The sequence below is a fragment of the Phyllostomus discolor genome, chromosome 3, assembly GCF_004126475.2.
Source record: "Phyllostomus discolor isolate MPI-MPIP mPhyDis1 chromosome 3, mPhyDis1.pri.v3, whole genome shotgun sequence".
In the NCBI taxonomy this organism is placed as follows: domain Eukaryota; kingdom Metazoa; phylum Chordata; class Mammalia; order Chiroptera; family Phyllostomidae; genus Phyllostomus; species Phyllostomus discolor.
In genome coordinates this window covers 99,199,282-99,219,873 of record NC_040905.2, presented here as the reverse complement: position 1 = coordinate 99,219,873, position 20,592 = coordinate 99,199,282, and the positions used below count along the sequence as shown (strand labels likewise).

Sequence of the window (20,592 nt, the reverse complement as noted above, 5' to 3'; positions counted from 1 at the left end):
AGTAGTAATATTAGAAAGTACATGACTTCACAGAAATCAATAGCTTAAATTTGTTATAAATTAAACCTTATGCATGAAAATTTAAATTATAAATAAAATAAAGATAAATAGGTTTTGCCCTGACTGGTGCAGCTCAGTTGGTTGGGTGTCAGCCCACAGAGCAAAAAGTTACAGGTTTGATTCCTGGTCAGGGCACATGCCAAGGTTGCAGGTTCAGTCCCCAGTCAGGGCATGTGCTAGAGGCAACTGATCGATGCTTTTCTCTCACGTAGATGTTTCTCTCCTCTTTCTCTCTCCCTTCCTCAATTCCCAAGAATAAATAAACAAAATATTTTTAAAAGAGATAAGTAAGTTTACATATTTATTTTAGGGCTTATTAAAAAGAAAATTCTCAACTAAGGGCCAAGATGGAGGCGTAGATAGACACACTTTGCTTCCTCACATAACCAAAAGAAGGATAACAACCAGTTTAAAAACAGAAACAACCAGAATTGCCAGAAAATCAAACTGTAAGTCCAGATGGAAGTCAAATGCCAGAAAATCCAAACTGTAAGTCAAAATGGAAGTCCAGAAACTGAGGAGTTAAAGAAAAAATATTCATCCAGACTAATGCACTGAGACAAAGAAATAAGGCCCAAATGAAAGAACTGATCAAAACTCCAGAAAAAGAACTAAGTGATGAGGAAATAGACAATCTATCAGATGCAAAGTTCAAAACAGTGGTAATCAGGATGCTCACAGAAAAAATTGCATATGGTTGTAAAATAAAGGAAGAAACGAAGGCTACATAAAGTGAAATAAAGGAAAATATACAGGGAACCAACAGTGAAGGGAAGGAATCCAGGATTCAAATCAATGATTTAGAACAAAAGGAAGAAGTAAATACCCAATGGAACAGAATGAAGAAGCAAGAATTCAAAAAAATGGGAAAACTCTAGGACAACCTTAATGTTCCAACATCCAAATCATAGGGGTGCCAGAAGGAGAAGAGGAAGAGCAAGAAATTGAAAACTTATTTGAAAAAATAATGAAGGAGAACATACCCAATCTGGCAAAGGAAATAGACTTCCAGGAAGTTCAGGGAGCTCAGAGAGTCCCAAAGAAATTGGATCTGAGAAGAAGCACACCAAAACACATCATCATTAAGTTACTCAAGATTAAAGATAAGGAGAGAATCTTAGAAGCAGGAAGAGAAAAGCAGACAGTTACCTACAAAGGAGTTCCCATAAAACTATCGGCTGATGTCTTGAAAGAAATCTTACAGGCAAGAAGAGGCTGGAAAGAAGTATTCCAAGTCATGAAAGCCAAGGACCTACATCCAAGATTGCTCTACCCAGCAGAGCTATACTTTAAAATGGGAGGGCAGATAAAGCGCTTCCCAGATAAGGCCAAGTTAAAGGAGTTTATCATTACCAAGCCCTTATTACATGAAACGTTAAAGGGACTTACGTAAGAAAAAGAAGATAAAAAATACAAACAGTAAAATGACAACAAACTCACAACTATCAACAACTAAACCTAAAAAACCAAAACAAACTAAGCAAACAACTAGAGCAGGAACAGAATTATAGAAATGGAGATCAAATGGAGGGTTGTCAGTGGGGAGGGGGAGGGCGAGAGTGGAGTAAAAAGGTACAGGGAATAAGAAGCATAATTTGTAGGCACAAAATAGACAGAGGGAAGTTAAGAATAGTATAGGAAATGGAGAAGCCAAATAACTTTTATGTACAACCAATGGACATGAACTAAGGCAGGGGAATGCTGGAGGGAGGGTGGGTGCATGCGGTGGAGGGGGATAAAGAGGAGAAAAATTGAACAACTATAATAGCATAATCAATAAAATTACTTAAAAAAAGAAAATTATCCAAATGATCTAAAAATATAACCTATAATTTTTAAAGGCTGCATTCAAAACCTATATGGTTAATAGCTACTTTTTGAAAAATAGTAAGTATTCTTCAAAAACATCAAATAATTTGAGACTAAATACCCCAAATTAATAGGATACCTAAAAATTAATATAAATTATATGAAATTAGAAATACTTGCTTCTTTTTCAGCTTCTTTAAATGCTATTTCTCTCTCCTTTACTCTCTGCATAAACTTCTTTTTCAATTCCTCTTCTTCCCTCTGGCATTGATCATAAAACTCCTGTCTTTTAGCTTCATAGATCTCTTGAAAACTAAAAAGGAGTTTTTATTATTTCATAATGAAATGAAAATATAAATAAACATGTAATATACATATTATATATTCAGTCCCATGTAAGAACATGTACTAATATTCTCCATGCACAGAAATGGAAATTTCCACATCATGAGATGTAAAAATGAGATAGGTGCAATATTGAATGTAAGAGTATACAGAGAGTATACATAAAGAGTACTAGGATTTTGAAAACAGTTATGTCAGTGATTTATTGCTCCCACCACTTTTTATTATATCACACTTCTTCACATCTTTTCACAATAAAATTTGGAGGAAGCTCTGATTTATGAGGTTCTCAAAATAATTAAAATAAAACCAGGTATCTTTCAAACTCTGATTCATTTAAGATAACCAGTTCGATTTTGCTTGTCCTCAAAGTACCAAAACTAATACAACTGTCATTCTTGTGCAGCACAAATCCTATTCCTCTTCAATATGGCTAAACACATGTGCTGTCCAACTATTTTCACTTGACTTCCATGATATTACACTGCTGCTTTTCCTCTTTCCTCCATCCAGCCCTCAATATTCTTTTCATCCTTCTCAAAATCCTTTGCCAACCTTTGTCAGTCTTTGCTAATATTTGTCAATTTACTTCCTGAACTTCTCTTTTGGGTATACACTTTAATATATACACATATTGTATATACATATTTTAGCATATAAACAAGCCCTTGCATTATGTTACTCTTACAAATGTTCTCTAAGTCTGAAGATGATTTGAAAACAATGTTCAGAATAAAGCAGGATATGAAACATACAGTTATTCTCGTTCCCAGCTAGTTGTATCTCATGACCGTGGGGGCTTTGTAAATCACCCATTAGCAAGATCTCTACTCACCTAACTGGCTGGTTGTCTGGACCCACATCAGTAAAGCCGATTTTTTGCAGTTTGAAGCACCTATAACGTTCATAGTGCTGGGTGTGGGTTTGTTCTTTCAGGTCTTCCGTATTTGTACAAAGGAGCATATCCCGGAGCTTAACGAAGTCACAGTGATTTTCATTGTCCACTAGACAGAGAAATAATAAAGCCACAACACATTATCAATCCCTGGCACTCAGTAAGTTTTATTGAATAAGTATATGCATGAAAAACATTTAAATTAACAGCTAAGAGATCATTCTGATTAATAACTACAATTGTTTTAACCATCTAACTATGATTATACAGTACATTCCAATTATAGATAGGCTTTATTTATAAACCAGAAAATTTGCTTTAAATTTATAAGCCAAAGAATAAATATGAAACAGTTAAATAACATGTGCTATTAATATATGGTGTAAGTTTTCATTGATAATTATATTAGTATTTTACAAACTACCCTCAAATTATTTTACAAAGTACTAACAAAGAATTAATATAATTTCACTAAATAATTTCATTAAATTAAATTTTGCTAACATAAAGATTATTATAACTGTATATGCATAAGTTATCATATTCTATTTATACAAGACATTTATGGGACTGAATTAGTCAATATTCAAAATAAATCAATACACCACATGGCTCTCTCCTCTGTTTGTCACATCCAGAAACTGAGCACACCATACTGTGTACTGTGTTTGATATTGTACCCAAATTTAATATTCATTAAAATATGTTCTTTTTAACTATGTTTCATAAATTAAAAAATTTCTAGTATGTTAATTTAAAAACAACATTCAGAAACTATTACAGGTATAGATAATCCAATCCCCAATAACTAGTATTACAAGCATATTAACTAGACAATAAATAACTGGCTATTATAATACTCTGACTCATCATGATATTAGATAGCTAATATGAATGTCTAGGTATAATCCAAAGGTAAATTATGTTTCTTTACTTTTAAAATAGTTTGCCATTCTTTTTTCTTGTGACCACTTTTAAATGTGTTATAAATTGGTTAGTGTTTAATTCATGTAATATGTTTTAAAGACCAATATTTAGGTTTCATTATGACCAAAGTTCTTTTGTTCAAAGCACTTTCCAGCATAAGGAGTAAATATGCAGCTGGAAAACTGGGATAAATGAGGAGGTTCTGTCCAGCCTCTGTGGATTTTTGCCTAAAGCACCATCCAACAAACTCCTATGAGAAAAAATCATAATCAAAGTAAGCATGAGCCTAAATGAAACAGAATTTGTGCTCTTTATTAGTAACTGTTAATTTACTCTGTAGCAACAGGTACCAATATTGGCTCAAATTAAAATGACATTTTGAGACTATGATAATGTACATATACTATATATACTGTATACACAACATATGTATACAGACAGACATATATATACATATACACACAGATAACCAGTTCACAGCAAGCCTACTTGCTATCATAATATTTACCTTGTAAAACTCCCCAAGGGTACTGTCGGCCTCTGACCATCCTTTTTCCAACTTTCACCTCATCTATACACCCCACTACAGCAAAAGGTAAGTGTTTCTATAAAGGAAGAACAATTTTAATCATGTTCCCTTATACCAACATGACATATGCTGTTATGGAAATAACACAGACAGGAATAATAAATTAAGCTTATTCAAACAAGGGATATACCCTGCCTCAGATTTTATGACTTGGCAGTAAATATGTGCAAATTGATTTCTGCAAGCATTAGTGTCAAGTCCTGAAAACTATCTGCTGAGTAGAATCTGAACCAAGGCATTATGCTGTGGGAAATATTTACAAAGAGAAAAGATTTTTAGTAGACATATCATTTTTTCTCACATTATCTTTATCCTGAAACACAAATATGAAAAAATAACGTACAAATCACATTTAACTCTAGTACAAAGTTAAAATACAAAAGTATTAAGCCTAACTATAACTATAATAATTAGTTAATGTACATACAATATAAAGTATGTGAATAAATAGTGCTTCATATATACATACACATATTCATAGATGTACATATAGGAATTCTAAATATAATTAAAGGGTCATATTAATTACTTGATGATGAGAGTTAGGGGAAGTATCACAACACTGTACAATTCCAATTGGTTGAGAGGGTAAATTCATGTTAAGTCTTCTTACCACAAAACAGGTGGGGACACAAGGAGTCTTTGGGAAGTTTTGTCTTTGTTTAAACCAATATTGTGGTGATGGGTTACAGGTATTTGTATATATCCACTCACCAAACTGTATATATTAAATATGTACAGTGTTTTGCATATCAATTATATCTTTAAAAGCTGTTAAAATTGTTTATAGGTGAAATAATTCTATTTTTTCATTCTTAATCATTAAAAAAGAAATTGAAAAATGAGATCAGGGTGGGCAGTGTGTGGAGGTGGAAGACAGTGTGGGGGATAAATGAAAATGGAAAAATATAATAAAAATGAACTATTAATAAGAAAATGAGATTTTGTGACTTCCAACCAAGATGGAGGTATAGGTAGATACACTTTGCCTCTTCTCACAACCAAAAGAAGGAAAACAAGACATTAAAAAAAAAACAAAACCAGAATTTCCTGAAATTGTACTGTATGGAAGTCCAACAACCAAGGAGTTAAAGAAAAAACATTCATCCAGACTGGTAGGAGGGACAGAGATGGGCAGATGAGATGGAAAGGACTCTAGCAAGGTGATGGCTGGTGGACTGGGTGGTCCAACATTTCTGTGTGGATAAACCGAGAGGAACACCTAAGGAGCGAGACAAACCGAGCAACTTAGGGTTCTGGTGCGGGGAAATAAAGCCTCAAAACCTCTGACTGAAAAAACCTGCAGGGGTTGCAGTGGTGAGAAAAACTCCCAGCCTCACAGGAGAGTTCATTGGAGAGACCCGCACATACACAAACCCCCCTACCTTGGATTTAGCATCAGTAGGGCCCAATTCACTGTGGGTAGTGGAAGAAGTGACTGAAAGCTGGCAGAGAGCTGAGCAAGTGCCATTGTTCCCTCTGATCCCTCCACCACATAGAGCACCACAATGCAGCAATGTGCATTGCCCTACTGAATACCTAAGGCTCTGCCCCTTACTATGTAACAAGTATGCTGAGACAAAAAAAATATGGCCAAAATGAAAGAACAGATCAAGGCTCTAGAAAAAATACAACGAAGCAATGATGAGATAGCCAACCTACAAGCTGCACAGTTCAAAACACTGGTAATCAGGATGCTCACAGAAATGGTTGAGTATGTCACAAAATAGAGGAAAAAGTGAAGGCTGTACAAAGTGAAATAAAGGAAAATGTATAAGGAACCAACAGTGAAGGGAAGGAAGCCAGGACTCAAATCAACTATTTGGAACAAAGGGAAGAAATAAACATCCAAGAGAAAAAGAATGAAGAAACAAGAATTCAAAAAAAAAAAAATGAAGAGAGGTTTAGGAACCTCCAGGACAACTTTAAACATTTCAACATCCAAATGATATGGGTGCCAGAAGGAGAAGAGGAAGAGCAAGGAATTGAAAACTTATTTGAAAAAAATAATGAAGGAGAACATACCCAATCTGGCAAAAGAAATAGATATACCCAATCTAGCCAAAAAAAAAAAAAAATAGAGAGTCCCAAAGAAGTTGAACCCAAGGAAGCACACACAAAGGCACATCATAATTTCATTACCCAAGATTAAAAATAAAGAGAGAATCTTAAAAGCAGTGAGAGAAAAAGAGACAGTTATGTACAAAGGAGTTCCCATAAGACTATCAGCTGATTTCTCAAAAGAAATGTTGCAAGCAAGAAGGGACTGGAAAGAAACATTCAAAGTGACAAAAGGCAAGGACCTACACTCAAGATTACTCTATCCACCAAAGCTATCATTTAGAATGGAAGGGCAGATAAAGTGCTTCCCAGATAAGATGAAGTTAAAGGAGTTCATCATCATCAAGCCCTTATTATATGAAATGTTAAAGGGACTGACTTAACTAAGAAAATGGTGATAGAAAATATGAACAATAAAATGACAACAAACTCACAACTATCAACAATTGAACCTAAAAAACAAAAACTAAGCAAACAACTAGAACAGGAACAGAGTCACAGAAATGGAGATCACATGGAGGGCTATTAGTAGGAGGGGTAAGGGGAGAATAGGGGAAAACATACCAGGAATAAGAAGCATAAATGGTAGGTACAAAACGACAGGGGGAGGTTAAGAATAGTATAGGAAATGGAGAAGCCAAAAAACTATGTACAACCCATGGATACGAACTAAGGTGGGTGGTGCAGAATGCTGGTGGGAGGGGTTGCAGGGCAGAAGGGAATAAAGGAGAGAAAAAATGGGAAACAACAAAAAAAATACTACAGAGAAGTTTATAGCAATGAACTCACATAAAAAAGAAGAAAAATCTCAAATGGACAAGCTAACTTTACACTTCAAGGAACTGGAGGCAAGGGTGGAGCTCAGGCTAAAACTAACGTTAGCATACGGAGGGAAATAAAAATGATTATAGCATAGATAAATTATAAAGAGTAGAAAAACAATTATAAAAACTTAGAGGTGGTTTTTGGACAAGATCTTCAAAATCAAAGCCTTAGCTTGATTTATTAAGAAAAAGGAGAGAACACGTTTGGAAGTGTCAAATAAGTTTATATGAGTCATAGGTGTGATGGTTGCACTGATACATATGTATCACCAAAAGCATAAAGTTGTGAATATTAAATATCAGAAGTTGTTTTTAGTTTAAAAAGTTGAATGATTACAATAAATACATGTGTATATATACTTAAGGATAAAAACAAGTAGAGGAAAGTATGACAACAATGTTGCATGTAACAGAAAATATTAATAAAGAAATGGAAATTATTAAAAAGAAGCAAATTGTAATTCTGCATTTAAAAAGTACAATGATGGAAAATAAAAAAAAATTAGTAGTGTGGCTCCAAAGTTTATCTGATCTGGCAGAGGAAAAAATAAACATAAAGATAGAGATTATGCAAGAAAAGGATGAAGCAAGAAAAAAATGAAGAGTCTTAGAGAAATGTGGGCACCATTAGGCACATCAACATGCAGGTAATAGCAATATCAGAAGAAGAGGAAAGAGAAAAGAGAAGAAAAAATACTCAAAGGAATGTTGGCTGAAAACTTCCAGTATTTATTGAAAAACAATAACTTGCACATCCAAAATTACAACAAACACCAAGATAAATGCAAACAGATTCGCCAACAGAGACATCATTGTAAACATACAGATCATCAACAAAAGAAAAATCTCATTAATACTAGGAAACCCCAATAAAATGAACAGCTGACTTCTCAACAGAAACATGAAAGCCAGAAAGTCATGGGATAATATGTTTAAAGTGTTCAAGTGTAGGGGGGGAAAAAAACCACACTTGTTCACCGGGAATCCTAGATATAGAGTTTCAGTTTTGTAAGATGAAAATGATCGCTGCACAACAATGTGACTGTATAATGCCACTCAACTGTACACTTTAAAATGTCTAAGATGATAAACTTCATATTATATGGATTTTACCACAATTTAAAAAACCCTTAGAAAAAGAAACGTAAGTAAATTTGTGAAAAATTTTTTTATTAATTTGAGAAAGAAACATTGATTTATTGTTCTATCCATTCATGCACCCATTAGTTGATTCTTTAAGTGCTTTGACTGGGGATCGAGCTCCCAATCTTGTGTATCAGGACAATGTTCTAACCAACTGAATTACCTGGCCAGGGTGACATATAAGTAAATCTTTATTATCATGGATTTGGCAAAATATTCTTAGATATGACATCAAAAGCACAAGCAACAAAAAAGATAAATTAGGCTTCATAAAAATTTTAAAACTTTGTGTTTCAGTGGACACCAAAAAATGAAAAATGACTAATAGATTGGGAAAAAATGTTTGCAATCTTTTATCTCATAAGGAACTTGTATCTGGAATATATCAAGAACTCTTACAACTCAACAATAATTAGATTAAAGCACTATTGAAAAAAGAGAGAAAGATCTGAGCAAACATATATTCTACAAAGATACACTAATAGCCAACAAGCATATGAAAAGACCAAATATCATACAATTCCATTCATATTAGATGTCCAGATCAGAGAAACCTACAGAGAAAGAACTTGTTTAGTAGGTGCCTAGGGTTGGTGGACAGGAGGGCTCACAGGCAGTAGGGGACAGGGGCTGAAAATATAGGGTTTATTTTTGAGATGATAATAATGTTCTAAAATTGATTGTGGTGATGCACACATCTCTAAGTAAACTAAAAATTATTGAATTGTATATTTTAATGGGTGAAATATAGGTATGTAACATATCTAAAAAATGCTGTCAAAACCCAGAATTGATTCTCAGTGAACACTTTTCAAAATCAAAAACATTTTCTACATTGGATTTGGGGGAGAACCATATTTATAGTCGCTTGGTCAGATACAAGTGACAGTATATTACTAATATTGTGACTTATAAAATTATATTTGATTCCCACATGTAAAACAGAATTAATATTCAGTGGAAGCTTACATTCATTGAGGAGTTCATTTGAGCAGTACTTTCATCATTTGTTGGGAACTGATATATCTGGATGTCATTATTGACCAATTCACTCATTATCTTATACTTAAATTTCTGTAAATCATTTTTAGAAATTGCATCAGCTTTGGCAATCAGTGGTATAATGTTCACCTATTAAGAAAGAAGGAAACAAAATCTCACCATTGAGGGCTTGTTGTTGATCCCGAGATTTTTATAGTCAAAACCTCACTGTTGGGAACCACCCTGACTGGTATCAGAAGCTGAAACCCCCGCCTAGGCTAAGGCTAAGGGAACGCCCTTGGAACCGTAAGCCAGCAAGGAGACAAAAGCTTATCTCCCTGGCAGGAATGCTGCTTCTGCTGCTTTATTCATAACTGAACCCCAAAAAGCTTGGTCGATTAGCCAAAGACGGGTAAGATTCCCCAAGGGGAGAACGACCTAAGACAGGCATGATCACTTGGGAGGCCCCCCAAAAGAAGGACTTTGGGGGCTGCAGCAAAAGGGGTGATGGACCCTCGCTCCTCAGCTTTGACAGAGCCTGAGTTCTCACCGTCTGGGAGAAAATCTCCTTATCTCTTGGTTGCCTTAGTTCCCTTGCTCCACCTAAGCCTGAAACAATGACAGGGTGGTGCAGCTCTGTGCTGAAAAGGGCGGATTCCCCGAGTGATCGGGCCTAAGAAAGAACATGTAAATTACTGTGAAATCTTCTTTGTTTAGAATGCTCTCAGTTGAATGAGAAGGGTCCAAGGAGGAAGTTAGTTTGTTCCTCAAAGTCTTACAGCCCTTTGACCCTGACTCAAAATAGACCGGCAGAGTTCCTTGTTTTCCACGCTTCCTTACTTCCCCTAATGAGTACTGTACTTGAATTATTATGCAAAACGAGCCCAATAAAAGCAGGTATGGATGGTAAATCGGGCGCGCTCCCCACTAGAGGGGGTGGCCATTCCGTCCCTACTTCTCCACAGAAACTAGTCTGTCTCTGTGCATGTTTTTTCTCGCGTGTTTTTGTCGAGCCATCCGCAGCGTTCCATGATCACTGCTGGCCAGTGACACACGCACCACCTCACAATGTTTAACAATAAATATTTGTTTCTAGATAATCACTCACTATCATGCCTTCCTCATAAAACTGCTTTCCAAAATACTCAGTACTTTTGAAGATAAATTTTTATGAGAGTTCAGGTTTAGAAGTCTTAATTTTTTTCCTTTCTCAAACTTTCTGATATTTCTTTTTTGTTTTCAGAACACAAGAGGAATTGATCAAATGTACTCAATGACACTTATTTTGCTATGCTTTCTTTTTACTATGTAAAGTTAAACCAATTGTGTAGGTAAGATCAGTCCTCAGCTCTATGACCAACTCATAAATCCTTGTTATACTTCACTAAAATCCGTCATTTGCTCTTGTTCTTGTATTCACCTCAGAAGTCATACTAGTAGGGCAAAGGTATAAGCTGAAGATAAAAACTCAAATTCATATTAAATTACATATTCATGCCTAGATGCTATTCCCTGTAATTTTTAGAGGACGAGTATATAAAGTCACCCACTAAAAAACTGTAGGGGTTATCTATAAGGAAATTTATATAAGACACTGTTCTCATGTGGTTGTATTTGAGTATTAGGCAATACACACTACTTTCAATAAATTGCTTAGCTGTTAATAAAAAGGAAAAAACTAATTAGTAAACATTTGCACTGCACTCTCATAGAAAGGATAAGTTATTAATAAAAACCTATAGGAAAACATAAAGGTATGGGAATGTACTAATCAGGTTTTCTTGTCATTATAGGAAAAACACTCATTCTAAAAGGTTCATCTAAGTTTGTGGCATACAACCTAAACAACAGCATCATTTTAACCTTACTTGTAGGATTGAATTAGAATTAGATCTGTACACACCCTTCAAAATTCACAGCTTCAAACAATCCCACTGAGACAGCCAAAGAAGATAGAATGTAGCTTATTCCATACCAAATGGAACTTTCAATTCTGATTTCATCATGTAGGAACCCTTTGAGGTACTAATGTATTTTTTATTGTTGTTCAGTTACAGTTGTCCCTATTTTCCTCCACTACTCTCCCCTGCCCTACCCACTCCCCACATCCTACATTCAATTCTCCCACCTGCTGTCTTTGCTCTTGGGTCCCTTATACATGTTCCTTCACTTGATCCTTTTCACTGTTATTCTGCCCCCCACCCAATACATTTACACAATGTAATACTACACAGCAGAAAGAAAAAAGGAGCTCTGACCCTTTGTGACAGCATGGATGGAACTGGAGAGTATTATGCTAAGTGAAATAAGGCAGGCAGTGAAAGACAAGTATCACATGATCTCACCTATAAGTGGAACCTAATCAATAAAACAAACGAGCAAGCAAAATAGAAGCAGACACAGAAATAAAGAACAAACTGACACTAAGCTTTCTTATATTTCTAACACATCAGGAATTAGTAAAACAGAAGTAGTCAGATGATGTAGTCTATTTAATTCATTAACAATTAGATTTCTTACTTAACTGAGTTCTAAAAAAGGAGAAGAGAACTTTCATCAAAACTATAAAACAACTTGTTCTCTACCTGTCATTCACTTTCATCACCTTCTTCATAAATTCATCTTAATGTTGCAGTTGAATAGATCCTTGCTCTACCTTTATGTCTTTGCAGATAGATTTGCTTGTGTTTTCCAAAGACCACCTAAAAATACTAGACTTTTTTGTTACCTTACTCTAAATGTTGAATGTGGTTAGGCAAGTATATGGCACCTTTGTAAAAAGGAATTATTTTCATAAAGCAGAGCTAAGGTTGAAATTTATTTCTTAATACTTTAATAGTTTTAAAAAATATTTTATTTATTTATTTTTAGAGAGGGGAAGAGAGGGAGAGAGGGAAACCCATGTGTAGTTGCCTCTCACACCCTGCCCCCAACTGGGGACCTGGCCTGCAACCCAGGCATGTGTCCTGACTGGGAATCGAACTGGTGACCCTTTGGTTCACAGACCAGCACTCAGTCCACTGAGCCCCACCAGTCAGGGCTGAAATTTATTAATAATATTTTCTTCCTAGTTTTAAATATAATTCTTCCTGTCTCCTTGTTTTTACATCTTAATGATTAAACTCTGTAGAAAATAACAACATATAAAATTCTGAAATGTGAAAATGCAGACAACTGTAATTGAACAATAAGGTAATTTATAAAAATGTCTAAAGTGCTTTATTACAATTACAGTAAGATACTTTGTTAAAGCATAACTATACAATGTCAAGTTCTGTGATATAGTAGGAATGTGTAAAAGTCACTTTTGAATATATTGCTTTAATTGTAGATTCTTCGAAGTACATTTTTTAAAAAAAAAATCCTTGTTCAAATCTAGGGTTTCAATGTTATAATATAGATATTCAAAATTTTGTCTAATTTAATAATTTTAAACAATAGCTTCCACAGTAAAAAGCCAACAGCTGCTAAGATAGCTGTACTGGGTTTTATTGTTGACAAAGCTAAGAAAAGATTTCCTCTAGTGATAGTATATCATTAAACATAAAAATTAAAAAATTTTCTATGTTAATAATTCCTTAGCTGTTCCTTTTGAGGAACAAAAGTCACTTAGTGCAAGGAGAGCTGGTCGGCCTGGAAGAGAGGACAACAGACACACACACACACTCGCCCGTCCCTTTATGCAATGGTCTTTGCAAAAGTGAGCTGTTTCCTGCATCTGGAAATAGCTTGATGATTACAGATGCCCTTAAAATTAAAAATAAAACTGTGTGTTCCTGCTTATTGAATATACTACAAATTGAGAAATTAAGGTAACTTCCAATTTTAACTAAAAATATAACTTCTTTAAACTACTTGGTGATATATGAGATTACAAAATTTCTTTCTAGTTTGAACAATGCATAGCAAAAGTCAGGACTTTTTATTAAAAAAACAATTTTAGAACTCTTTCTCTCTTCAACTAAATAAAGTTGAAAACATTAGTTTAATCAGGGTTGAGTGCAGAAGATGATCTCATGATACAGTTTCTTTCATTAATAATTTGACCCTCTGTTGGAAAAAAGTACATGTTGCATTATGCATCCTGTCTGATAGGACTGGTAGCCAGGAGTGTTTTAAAACATCAGTGATGCCAGATAAATGTTAATTAAATAACTTTATAATAACATAGAGTAATTTTAATTTCAAAAATATGGACAAATAACCACAATCTGAATTATCATTTAATTACAAGAAAAACTAAATTTTTATTTTTATTTTTTTACCCGAATCTCATTATCCCTATGCATTTTCTAATTAAATTTCTCTAGCAAGCAAGGTAAGGTTGAAATTTATCAAATGTTGTTATGGGATGAATATGTTTCTCCCCTATCCCCATGCATATGCTGAAGCCCTAACACCCTCAATATCTCAAAATGTGACTGTATTTGGAAATATAATCTTTAAGGTAGTAATTATGTTAAAATAAGGCCATTAGGATGGGCCCTAATCTTATCCTACTGGTGTCCTTATAAGAAGGGGAAACTTGGACACAAAAAGAAACATCAGATGTGTCTGTAAAGGAAAGATTATGTGAGAACACAGAGAGAAGGCAGCCATCTGCCACCCAAGGGGAAAGGTTTCAAGAGAAACAAAATTTGGCAACACCTTAACCTTGAACTTCTAGCCTTGAGAACTATGAGAAATTTAATTTCTATTGTTTAAAACCCTTAAGTCTGTGGTGTTTTGCAGTGGTATTCTTAGGAAACTAATAGAAATGCTTTAAAAATTAACACAATAAATATGACATATACTATACACATATTACAAAATAAGTTATTGTATGAGAATGCCTTCAAGATATGCATTATTTCAAAACAACTATCTAATCTTGATAGGTTAATGGATTTACCAAACACACCTTATTGTCAATGCTCTTCAAGGTTAATAGATCGAGGGACTTCAGAGAATGTCCTGTAGGTGAAATGAAGTAAAGGCACACGTGGACACGAGAATCATGGTAGTCAACAAAGGAACGTTGAATTTTCAATTCTTCTTGAAAATAGGACTCAAACTGAGCATCTAAGTAGCCAACTATTGGTTGGTAGCTGGAAAACATTCAGCATAACATAGTAAAAACATCTGAAGTCTACATTTTTACCATTTAATGAATAGTTAATACATGTATGTATAATTTGTCATATAAAAAAGTACATAACATGTTCTTACAAAGATAACAATTACAAAGCAATAAAGGGCCATGGTTTACATTGTTTATAGAAATGGCAAAATGATCTTTCAACTCAATGTAATCGTAATCAGAAACCAAATTTTAATATGTACATGTGTATATATATAGAAGTGCAAAGGACCAAGAATGCCCAAGGCATATGAAGAAAACCAAGAAGATATATCCTTCACACGTCATGTCTCATTATGAAGGTAAAATAATACAGTGTGGTACCAGCACAAGAAGAGATAGACTAAAGCACAAGAGAATTCTTGAATGTGATAGAACTTTTCTATGTCACAACTGAGATGGTAGATATACAACTCTATGCAACTTAAAAACCTACACTTGAAACCCATATGGTTTTATTAACAAATGTCACCTAAATGAGTTCAATTTTTTTAAAAACCTACAGAAATATACACCATAAAAGTAAGTTTTATAGTATGAAAAATTTCAGAAGAGTGACATCATAATCGTGGCAATGAATACTTGTCTGCTTTTCAACAACTGTAATCTGATCTCTCTACTAATAAAGGTACCTCTGTGGGATCTGCAGAACCTACAGAGGTAGGGAACTGGGAGGAGTTTTGCTCAACTGCACATCTGGTAATAGGCAGACACACCTCCCTGCAAGCTGTGGAACCAGAAGAAGCCAGCAAACCTGCCCAACCCCTCTTTCACGCAGTCAGAGAAAAACTAGAGAGTGTTTTCTTGAACATACACCAACAGATAAAAGACATTTGCAGAAGTTCAGTATCAAGATGGCAAATTCCATTGGAACACGGAAAAAAGAACAAATGTGGATGCACTGGAGAAGGTAGGAGGAACTTTGCTGGCATCTGCCTTCCTTTAAGGCAGCACAGCCTGGAGCTAAAATAGCTGGCAGCAACCTCTCCACAGGGGAAGGGAGTAAGTGCTCAGCAAACCACAAAGAAAATACCTATAGAAGATACATAAAAGAAAAAGACAAAGGAATAAAGACATTACTACAAAGAAGTCAAAAAATACAAAAGAATGAAAAGAGAAAGGCAAATAGGAAGAGAACTACGTGATAGAAAACATTTAACAAAATAACAATAGTAAGTCATTCCTTATTAATAACTACTTATATGTATTATGACATTTTATATGTTATATGCCACATATAATAAGTACTTTAATGGATTAAACTGTCCGATCAAAAGACATAGAGTGGCTAAATGAATTTAAAATGTGTGTGTGTGTGTGTGTGTATCCAACTACATGCTGTCTACAATATACCCACTTTAGAATCAAGACCACATAGGAAGAGAGTCAAGGAATGAAAAAGATAATCCACGCCAATGGTAAGATCAGGAGAGTAGGGGTGGTTATACTTATACCAGTCAAAATAGAATTTAAATCAAAATTGTCACAAGAGACTAGGGTATTTGATAATGATGAAAGGATCAGTTCATTAGCAAGACAAATATATACATACACAAACACACACTCAACAATGGTATATCTAAATACAAAAAAGCAAAAATTCACAGAACTGAGGAGAATAGTACACAGCAACATGAAAACAGTAAGAGATTTCAATACCTTTCAACAATAGGTAAAACATCCAGACAAAAAATCAGTAAGGAAATAGCTGAATTGAGTAATATTATATTAAAAATGAACCTAACAGATATATACAGAATATTACACCCAACAGCAGCAGAATATGTAAGCCCACAGCCTTAACAAATTTAAGAAGACTGAAATTATACCCTGTATTATTTCTGATTACAATGGAATAAAACTAGAAGTCAAGAACAGAAGGAAAATTAGAAAATTCACAAACTGGGAAAATTTAAAAACACACTCGGGTCAAAGAAGTAGTCAAAACAGACATTAGAAAATATCTCCACACAAAACAACAACAAAAACTCATAACATACCAAAACACTGGGAACAGCATAAGTAGTAATTAGAGGGAATTTTATAGTGAAAAAATGCCTAGATTTTTTAAAAAGAAAGATCTCAATTAAACATTCTAACTTTTAACTTCAAAGAACTAGAAAAAGAACAGCCACCTAAGCCCAAATTTGGAGAAAGAAGGAAATAAAGATTACAGCAGACATAAATGAGACAGAATGGTAAAACAATAGGAAGCATCAACAAGTAAGAGTTGGTTTGATAAACAAAGTTGACAAACCATTAGCTAGACAAATAAAATTATAAAAGGTGGAAACCTTAAAACTGATGCCACAAAAATAAAAAGCATCATAAGACACTCTTATGAATAATTATATGATGCCAACAAATTAGATCATCTACAAGAAAGAAATATCAGTAAACACACAACCTACCAAGACTGACTTATGAAAAAAATAGAAAGTCTGGGTAGATCAATAATGAATAAGATTAAGTCAGTAACAACAACAACAAAAACTAAAGTCTACCAGTAACAAAAACCTGAGGACAGGAGAGCTACAGTACTGAATTTTAACAAACATTTAAAGAATTAACACCAATATTTCTTAAACTCGTCCAAAAACTAAAGAAAAGGGAACCTTTCCAAACTCATTTTGAGTGGTTGGAACTACCCTGATACCAAAGAGAGATAAAGACACCACAAGAGAAAAACTACAGGCCAATATTCCTGATGAACTTAGATGCAAAAATCTTCAACAAAATAATAGCAAACTGAATTCAACAGCATATTAACAGGGTCATACACCATGAGCAGGTGGAATTTATCCCCTTAATGCAAGGAGGGTTCAAAATAATCAAGTAAAATAATGTGGCATACCACATTAACAGATTAAGAATATAAAAATCATATGACCATCTCAATATATGCAGAAAAAGCATTTGACAAAATGTACTGCCATTTCATGATAAAAATTCTTGAAACTAGTTATAGAAGAAATTTATCACAACACAATAAAGACCATATACGAAAAGTCCATGGCTAGCATCTAAATTGTTATATTTATAAGCATTAAAGTGTTTGTAGTACTTGTCTTATCCTTTTAATAGTTATAAGAGCAGTAATAATATCTTTTATTCCTGATATTTGTGGTGTTTGCCTTCTCACTAATTTTGCTTGCTGAGTCTTGCAAACAAAATAGATTTTTTATTTTATTGATCCTTTCAAATAATAGGCTTTCGGTTTTATTGATTTTCTGACCTTTTTCTCTTTTCATCAATTTCTGCTCTACCATAATTTTTCTTTTCATTTTCCTGCTTTAAGTTCAATTTTTTCTTATTTGTCTCATAGCTTAATATGGAACTTTACATTATCAATTTTAGATTTTTCTTTTTTCTAATATAAGGATTTTATGTTATAAATTTCCCACTAAGCAATACTTTTGCAGCATTTTATAATTTTTTAAATTGTGGTAAGAACAGTTAACACGAGATCTACCCTCATAACAAGTATTTAAATTCAAAATGAAGTGCCGTTAAATATAGGCACTGTCTTCTATAGAAGACCTCTAGAACTTAGTAATTTTGCACAACAGAAAATTTATACTCATTGAGCAGCAACTCCCCATTTCTCCTTCTTCCAACCGCTGGCAACAATTTGCACTCTGCATCTATGGGTTGCTTCAAAAAAGAGAAATGCCCAAAGGCAGTGGGGAGCAGATCATAACCTGAACAGGAAGGCGTTGTTGTATTAACTTGCCCATAAACATTTTATGCATTTTGACTATGTATAATGTATTTTAAAGAAATGTGTTCTGTAGTATTACAAATGCATTTCAATTATTATAAAATGTAATAATGGCATAAAGGATGATTTCTGAGAGGACACCTACTAAACTCATAATAAATGGTTATTTTTGGAAAAATAAATGGTGCAAAGTTCTTAAGTTTGTCTAAGGGGGGTTTCATTTCATCTGGGTTATTTGAAATTTTCACAGAAATAAATTCATTTATGACTGGGATAATTAATGGAAAACAAAGAATCCAACAAGTAAGTAAATGGGGAACATCAATTTTAAAAATATTTAAGAAACTGCCCTGACTGGTGTGGTCGGGCATCATCTCGCAAAGTGAAAGGTTGCTGGTTCAATTCCTGGTCAGGGCACATGCTCAGGTTGTGGGTCCATTCCCAGGTTGAGGTACATAAGAGAGGCAACCAATTGATGTTTCTCTCTCACATCGATGTGTCTCTCCTCTTTAAACCTCCCTTCCCCTCTCTCTAAAAATAAATAAATAACATTTTAAAAATAATGATCCCCAAAGGATATGTCTGCATTCTAATCCCTGTAATTAGTAAATGTAGTCTTATTTGAAAAAGAAAAAGAAGAGAGTCTTTATAGACATAACGAAGTTAAGAGACTCAGTGTGAGATTACCCTGGATTACCTGGGTTCACCTTAAATCCAACAACAAATGTCCTTAAAACAGATGCATGAAAAGCAGAGAAGAAGGCCACATGAAGATGGAGCCAGATATTGGGGTTGATGTAGCCATAGAAAGTGCCAATAGCCAACAGAAGTTTAAAAAAGCAAGAAAGTATTCTCCCCTAGGGCCTCCTGATAGAGTGTAGCCTCCTCAACTACTGCTGTTACTCTAAACCACCCAGTTTATGGTAATTTGGTATGGTAAATGCAGGAAATTAATACAGGAAGCACCACCTATTATGGGTCTTATTCCACAACACAACATAATATATATAATACATTAAGCATTTGACCCTAAGCTTAATCTTATATTTAAAAATACTTTCAGAAGTAGTGACTATTAGTACTATGGTGATATTCCTTTTCTACTGTCTATTCTTTTTATAAATTTCACACAAATTATTTTCATGTTTAAATTAGAACCTGAGTATTTGTTTAAAAGTGTGTCTTTATCAAGTGGTATTCTGGTGAATGTTTAAAGTGTGGTTTTCTGGCAGGAAAAAATGATTTGTAGCACTGACTGATTTTTGTGGTGTAAATACTCCCACCTGGCCTATTTCAAGTTACCTGAATGATGTTATTGAATGTACAACTGACAAAAGATTAATAGAATACACTCTTACAAACTTGTGTGAGCCAGCTTGAGCACACTAATGCATGTAACTAAGTCATACAAGACAAATCAATGTATGAAAAATATATTCACTCTTATGTAACTAACTTTAACTAACTAGAACTGCAACATATAATACTGAATGTGCATCTATTCCAAAAAAGAGAAAACCCTAGAGCTATTGCTTTGTCTAATTTATTTACCTTTTACACAGATTAAATTTGATACAGGAACTATGAAATGTCATCATAATACCAGAGGAGAAATAAGGAAATAAGCTAGAACTCATAGAAACTGCATCGACAAATTCTGCTATAATTTTAAAATATTGTAAGGAAATCAGACAACTGGATACAAAATATCAATTTCATAATAAGAAGAGAACGTTAGTTAATTAGAAAATTAAAATCCAAGAGGAAAGTTTTTAATTTCCTTAGAAGACCATAATTCAGTGCATAGAGAAAGGAGGCAAATTCCTTGAAAAAGAAGAACTCTTAATTAAAATACTAACACTAGTGTTTAATTACAGCACTAACCTTCCTTCTTTGTTCATTTGATCACCATATCCCACCGTTTTCACAACAGTTAACTTCAACTGCACATTACTTTCCTGGAGTTCATATGTCCGAATTTTAAGTTCAACATTTGAGTTAAAATGTGAAGATTTTTTTTCTTTCAAATTCGTATTAAACAATGAGTCAATCAGTGTTGATTTTCCAAGTCCAGTTTCCCCTGTAATAAACACAGATACATCATACAGAGGCTTCAGA

General features: G+C 34.0%; 1 protein-coding gene across 2 annotated transcripts in view; it reads right to left on the bottom strand.

Annotated features, from left to right (window-relative positions):
* The window catches only part of SEPTIN14 (septin 14), a 41,236-nt gene that overhangs the window by 4,796 nt on the left and 15,848 nt on the right, over positions 1-20,592 (bottom strand). For both annotated transcript variants that reach the window (XM_036020871.1, XM_028517105.2), the window contains 6 exons: positions 20,359-20,554; positions 14,535-14,721; positions 9,623-9,784; positions 4,545-4,641; positions 3,050-3,218; positions 2,050-2,182 (listed from right to left, as the gene is read on the bottom strand). In XM_036020871.1, coding sequence (XP_035876764.1) covers positions 2,050-2,182; positions 3,050-3,218; positions 4,545-4,641; positions 9,623-9,784; positions 14,535-14,721; positions 20,359-20,554 — 944 coding nt within the window. The remainder of the gene's footprint in view (positions 1-2,049; positions 2,183-3,049; positions 3,219-4,544; positions 4,642-9,622; positions 9,785-14,534; positions 14,722-20,358; positions 20,555-20,592) is intronic.